This window comes from Notothenia rossii (assembly GCF_949606895.1).
Source record: "Notothenia rossii genome assembly, chromosome: 5".
In the NCBI taxonomy this organism is placed as follows: domain Eukaryota; kingdom Metazoa; phylum Chordata; class Actinopteri; order Perciformes; family Nototheniidae; genus Notothenia; species Notothenia rossii.
The window spans coordinates 2,126,463-2,132,462 of NC_136903.1; the positions used below are offsets into that span (position 1 = coordinate 2,126,463).

A 6,000-nucleotide genomic window follows, 5' to 3' on the forward strand; every position below is an offset into this window, starting at 1 on the left:
TTCACCTTCTCAAGTACATTCATCTCCGTGCTGAGTTTCAGGAACACCTTGCCAATATTTGCAGATATATTTCACTCTGGAGCGACATCGCCATAGAGCCATGCCGCTAGCTGTAAACGATAGCACTGGATGCTTAACAATAACCACAATATTTTCCATTCCATTAACTTAAATCATTTTAGGCCAATCTTTAAACCCGTCGACTCCTTTAAATGTTTTTACTTACCCTTGCTGCATGAGGCATTTTGGCAATTAAGTAAGAATGCTTTTTATGAACAAGACACGGTGTAACTTCATCCAAATCAAAAGCTGCCTTCTCTCCCACCTGACTTGCTGCCCGGATATCTTTACGGCCCATATAGCCTGAGTGTTAATATGAGAGGCCCGTCTGCAGCCAGAGAACGGTCTGGAAGCTTTTCTGAGGACAGATCCACGGTCCAACATGAAACGCTAACCAGGCACTTCTGCAGAAAACCTGATATTTATAGACGGCAGAAATGTGAGCTAGCTAAGCACTTTATATTGAGCAATAGTTCAAAGTGATATCAAAGTCTCCCTGCTGGTTTCTCTCTTTCAACCGGGTTTCTGAAGTCTGCCGGTCCGTAGATCCTTCGATTAAGGTTGCAGGAAACTCCCAAAAGAGTTTATGTTCTGCTGCATGACTGCGTTAAAGTCCAGTTTAAATTCTGAGTAGGAACCTTTGAAATAATGTCGAGAACACTTTAGATCAGAGAGGGGAATATCCTATTTTTTCTAACTTGTGTCATGTTCGTATGTTTGCAAAATGTCTTCAAAGTTCAGGAAGTCTCGTCAAAATTGTGTGTGAAATCTGGCATTCATAAGATGTCGTTGTTCCCAGTTATTGTGATTTTTATATTCGTTTTTATCCTTTAAACCCTTTAAAGTACTTAAATCATGGATCAAACATAAGTTAAGGTAAAGACAGGATCCCTTTAACCTTCCCTTTTCTGCAGCTCAGAGAGAAAACCACTTGATGTGGAAACGGTTCATATTGAGGACTTTAATTCAGCTTTATTGCATTGTTTGTTTTAAAGGTCCCAGGTCTGGTTCTGACCCGTCCCCTTGTGTGTTATGAAGGTCTGCAGAGTCACAAACCCTCAAAGTACAGCCTGTAGGGAGTGAAACTCTAACACAGAGGAGACCTGTCTCTGCTGCCCCAGAACGCCTCGATGGACATTTCTCTTTTTCCATTCTTGTTTCCTTTAGCGTAAATGTTCAACTAACAGGGAGTCCCATTGACTTGCATAGAGCTCCCTGGTTGGTAATAGACGAGTTGGGATGGTGGAGGAATGCTCTCAGCGGCAGACCCATTCTCACAGCGTTATAAACCTTTTTCTTTCTCAACATCAAGCCACACTTATTGTTTTTGCTTCGGCTGTGAGTGTTTGTGTGCTCAGGATGAGTTTAGCTTGTTCTCGCTGTATCAACGACCCGGAAACCACACCATTAAGCCAGCTCACTGAGCAGCGAGCCTCGTAACGTCCCGACCAATCAGAGCACAGTGGGCTCACACGGGAGGGGGGGGGGGGGGGCAGGAGCTCCAACAAACCGTGTAGGACAGAGTGAATACACATGCTATACAGAGATGCTGTACGAGAAACCAATGTGAGTTTGGAACATTGAACAATGTAATCTATTCTAGTAGACCTCAACAATGGAATTATGATCAGTAGAAATGGCCGACATGGGACCTTTAACAGTTATTACATGCATGTTAAGGCATGCATATCAGGGCTTTTTAAGAGTCCCCCCCCCCCCCCCCCCCCTTTGTTTGGTGTATATATCCGCTAGTTTAAGCTGTCTATGAGCATCATAGCTCTTCGTTAGCATGCCTGTGAACTTTTAGCCTCGTCCTGTGTTCAGAGGTGTCGGGCAGCTGTGTAAACGGAGGCTTAAAACCATCCGATACGATCTCCACAGCTGAAGGCGGTAAGTGAGGCGGCGGTGAAGATCTGACTTCTGGCCAACTTTAAAGGATGAGTCCTCTTGTGAGTCCGGCTGGAGGTTGAGACTGATAATTAACCGTATTTAAAACACATAGGCCTATTCCGGAAGAAGTCTTTCGCAGTCAATACAGAAAAAACTGTTTTCATACAGAGGCGAATTTATTACGTTTTTTGTTGGCTGAAAATAAAGCAAGCATTGCAAAGCTAAATGGCTTTCATCACCACTAAGCTAAAGGTGTCTAATGTTTGGCTATAAAGGAACTACAGCACGGTCACATGACTTCACGTCACCACCGCTAAGCTAAAGGAGGCTAATGTTGGGCTATAAAGGAACTACAGCACGGTCACATGACTTCACGTCACCACCGCTAAGCTAAAGGAGGCTAATGTTGGGCTATAAAGGAACTACAGCACGGTCACATGACTTCACGTCACCACCGCTAAGCTAAAGGCGGCTAATGTTGGGCTATAAAGGAACTACAGCACGGTCACATGACTTCACGTCACCACCGCTAAGCTAAAGGAGGCTAATGTTGGGCTATAAAGGAACTACAGCACGGTCACATGACTTCACGTCACCACCGCTAAGCTAAAGGAGGCTAATGTTGGGCTATAAAGGAACTACAGCACGGTCACAGGACTTCACGTCACCACCGCTAAGCTAAAGGAGGCTAATGTTGGGCTATAAAGGAACTACAGCACGGTCACATGACTTCACGTCACCACCGCTAAGCTAAAGGTGGCTAATGTTGGGCTATAAAGGAACTACAGCACGGTCACATGACTTCACGTCACCACCGCTAAGCTAAAGGAGGCTAATGTTGGGCTATAAAGGAACTACAGCACGGTCACATGACTTCACGTCACCACCGCTAAGCTAAAGGAGGCTAATGTTGGGCTATAAAGGAACTACAGCATGTCGTTATGTCGTAGAGCAAAACGGTTAAAATCTCCTCATCTTGTTTTTACCACAGACGTTTTTTCAGGATAACAACCAGTGTTTTCGGAGCTATTCCTGCACCACTCTTTATAGTTTGGCGTGTACCGGATTTACTTAAATTCATCAAGACTCAGTTTTCAGATTCTTTGTTTAACATGGTGAAAACAAATAGTGATTGATCATTTTGTGGCGGAAGTATTTCTTTAAGACTCTTAACAGAGCTCTCCTCCATTCACACGCTCACACGCCACACCTTGTATTTCTCACGCAGAGATTTCTTTCCAGGGTACCGCCCACCAAGTTGCGCCGCAATTTTGTAAACAAACTAGGCTTGTTTGAGACGTGTGAACTCCACTAGCACCCGTTGACATTCGCGATACAGAGGGCTTCATACTCCACTAGCACCCCTCCCCCCCCCCCCGTTGAGATTCGCAGTACAGAGGGCTTCATGGGAACTTTGAGTGGAGCCAAAAGTTGGAATACCAAAATCTCTGTTCAAAACTTGAGAGCCCTGCTCTTAATATTTAATGGTGTCTAAACAGATAGCCAACGTGTTTCACCTGGAACGGCCCCTTCCCTTTCTCCCATAAAGTCTTTATTTCTCTCCTCACCGATGCAGCCTCAGGTGTTTCTACCCTCGCAGTAATCAGAAGAGACTCTCCTCTTTCCTCGTACACGGCTAAACGTTTTGGCCCCTGATGGTTTTATAGTCCTTTCCCTCTCTTTATAGCTTCTCGTGGCGCTGAGCAGAGTCCTAAAGTGATCCCAGGCTCCTCCTCGACGATGCCTTGTTGAGACGTTGGCAGGGGTCGATGAGATTCCAGCAGCTTCTGGCCGATTGGTCTGAGGATCCTGCATTTCCATAACCAGGGGCTCCATATCCATATCTGAGCCCCCCTATATATATATATACACCCCGGGGTGATTTCTCCTCAGTGTTATCCTACTCCTGGACTCTTTCTCCTCGTAGGTGAGCCCAGCTTCTTCTTCGTCCTCCTCCTCTTCCTCTCTTGCATGCATCAGTGCAGCTGGTTCATGGGTGCTGAGGTGAAAAGGTCTCGACCTCGGGGGATTGTTAATAAGTGCAGAGGATGTGATCAGGGTGAAGGAGAGGCTTCTGACTGTTTTGAAACATTTGGCTGCAATTCAAAAACTCGACTGATTTCGGTAAAGTTGAGCGTTTTGAGTGTTTTGAGTGTTTCCACTTTGATCTCTGAGTCATGGTGTTTGGCTGCATGAGATCTCCTGGATACATTTAGAGAAGATGGTTAGATTTGATTGTTTTTGGAGAGTGTGCTGCAACAGATTGTGATCTTACCAGGTATTCTGGAGTCACATTTAGCCATCAAGACAAAATCTGCCCTCGGGTTGAGATTTCTACTTTAATGCAGTTCAGTTTCAGGAGTTTTTCCAGAAATGTCATTGAATTCGAGCGGATGGAAGTGATCTCTTAGATTTAGCTGTGACTACTAGGTGATCATTTTGTAGTTTTTTAAAAGCTATTAGTTTCAGAATGTGTGTTCAACGTACGGGCTGGACCTTTCTGGGTGTTATACCAGGGGTAAATAAATGCTCTAAAAGATAAAAACGAGTTATTTTACATTGCATTTTGATTTTAAATCATTTAATCTTGAATGTTGTGGTTACAAACTAAACATAGAGATGTTTTGATACCGAAATGTTTTGAAAATATGCAAATACATGCCAATTTAAGTCTTTAATCAAGTGTGAATATCTCCCGGTGCTCAGATATCTCCAGCTCGTTTTACCGCCTTTTTAATGAGACGGAAAACGAAACCTGAATTATTTATAGTCATAAATAACTGTGTGTGTGTGTGTGTGTGTGTGTGTGTGTGTGTGTGTGTGTGTGTGTGTGTGTGTGTGTGTGTGTGTGTGTGTGTGTGTGTGTGTGTGTGTGTGTGTGTGTGTGTGTGTGTGTGTGTGTGTGTGTGTGTGTGTGTGTGTGTGTGTGTCTTCAAGCGTGGTATTAGTGTTTAAAATAGTGATCTGAATATTTCCGTTGACGTTGAGAGTATAGTTATGATTTAGTGTGAGATGTGTGTGTGTGTGGGGGTCTTCTCGCTGCCGCTGCACATTCCCCCCTCCCTGAAAGGAGTTGAAGTGTTAATTCCCGCGGGATCTTGGGGTTTGAGCACCTGCAGAGAAGCTTATCGCCGGCGTCATGCGACCCAAACCCCGGCGTCCAAACTTAGCTCTGTCAACACTCAGCTGCTCATCAAAAGCTCTCTGAGGTCGCCTTCCACCCGGAGGAGGAGGAGGAGGAGGGTCTCCCGTATTTAAGCGCAGTGCGGATGAAAGCATTGTTTACTCTCAATAACTTCTTCTTCTTCTTTTCTGTCAAACAGGCTGTGAAGAAAGACAACCGCCATCATGTCTGAGTAAGTGTCTCTGCTATCAATGAGTGATTTGTAATTACCTTCGAATGAGGGTTAGGATTGTTTGAGTTGATTGAAATGTTTGAGTTGATTGAAATGTTTGAGTTGATTGAAATGTTTGAGTTGATTGAAATGTTTGAGTTGATTGAAATTGGATTCTGAGGAAAAAGTCAGAGTTGGTATTTCCTTAGAGCTTTGACTTTAATCTCAGAACAAAAATAAATAAATTCACCTTTGGTCTGATCTCAAAAGAAGTTCCCATGTGGCGCTAACGGTCTTCCCTAATTATGTTGTCTCATAGTCTGACAGCATTTCTGATTACGTGCAAAATTCCTGATTCCAAAGTTGTATTTTAAGCGTCAGCATGGAGGGGTACCAAGGTAAAGAAAAGGACTTGTTCGTCTCAAGGTTTAATTACAAGGCGTCTGAATCAGCTCAATAAAAGGAAGGAAGAATATGAGACATCAAATCAAAAGAGCAACAGAAGGAAGAAGGATATAGGAAAGGTCACAGAGGAAAGAACAAAGTATTATGGAGAGACGAAAGAAGCAAAAGACGAACAAATAAAAAGGAAAGGAGGGATCGAAGGAAAGGAAGGGGGAAGGGAGGATTTAGGGAATAAGATAAGATGGATCTATATGAATTAAATTCAGGAGTTGAACAGCAACAGAGTGAGAGCGAAAGTACAGATTAATAC

The 6,000-nt window shown here is 43.8% G+C and overlaps 2 protein-coding genes across 2 annotated transcripts in view; both read left to right on the top strand.

Annotated features, from left to right (window-relative positions):
- LOC307040843 (troponin I, fast skeletal muscle-like) overlaps nt 1-6,000 on the top strand; it is a 124,725-nt gene that overhangs the window by 77,881 nt on the left and 40,844 nt on the right. The window lies entirely within an intron of this gene.
- The window catches only part of LOC307040841 (troponin I, fast skeletal muscle-like), a 9,098-nt gene continuing 6,889 nt past the window's right edge, over nt 3,792-6,000 (top strand). The window contains exons 1-2 of the mRNA XM_079684008.1: nt 3,792-3,877; nt 5,274-5,306. Of these exons, the coding sequence (XP_079540134.1) occupies nt 5,299-5,306 (8 nt within the window). The 5' untranslated portion in view covers nt 3,792-3,877; nt 5,274-5,298. The remainder of the gene's footprint in view (nt 3,878-5,273; nt 5,307-6,000) is intronic.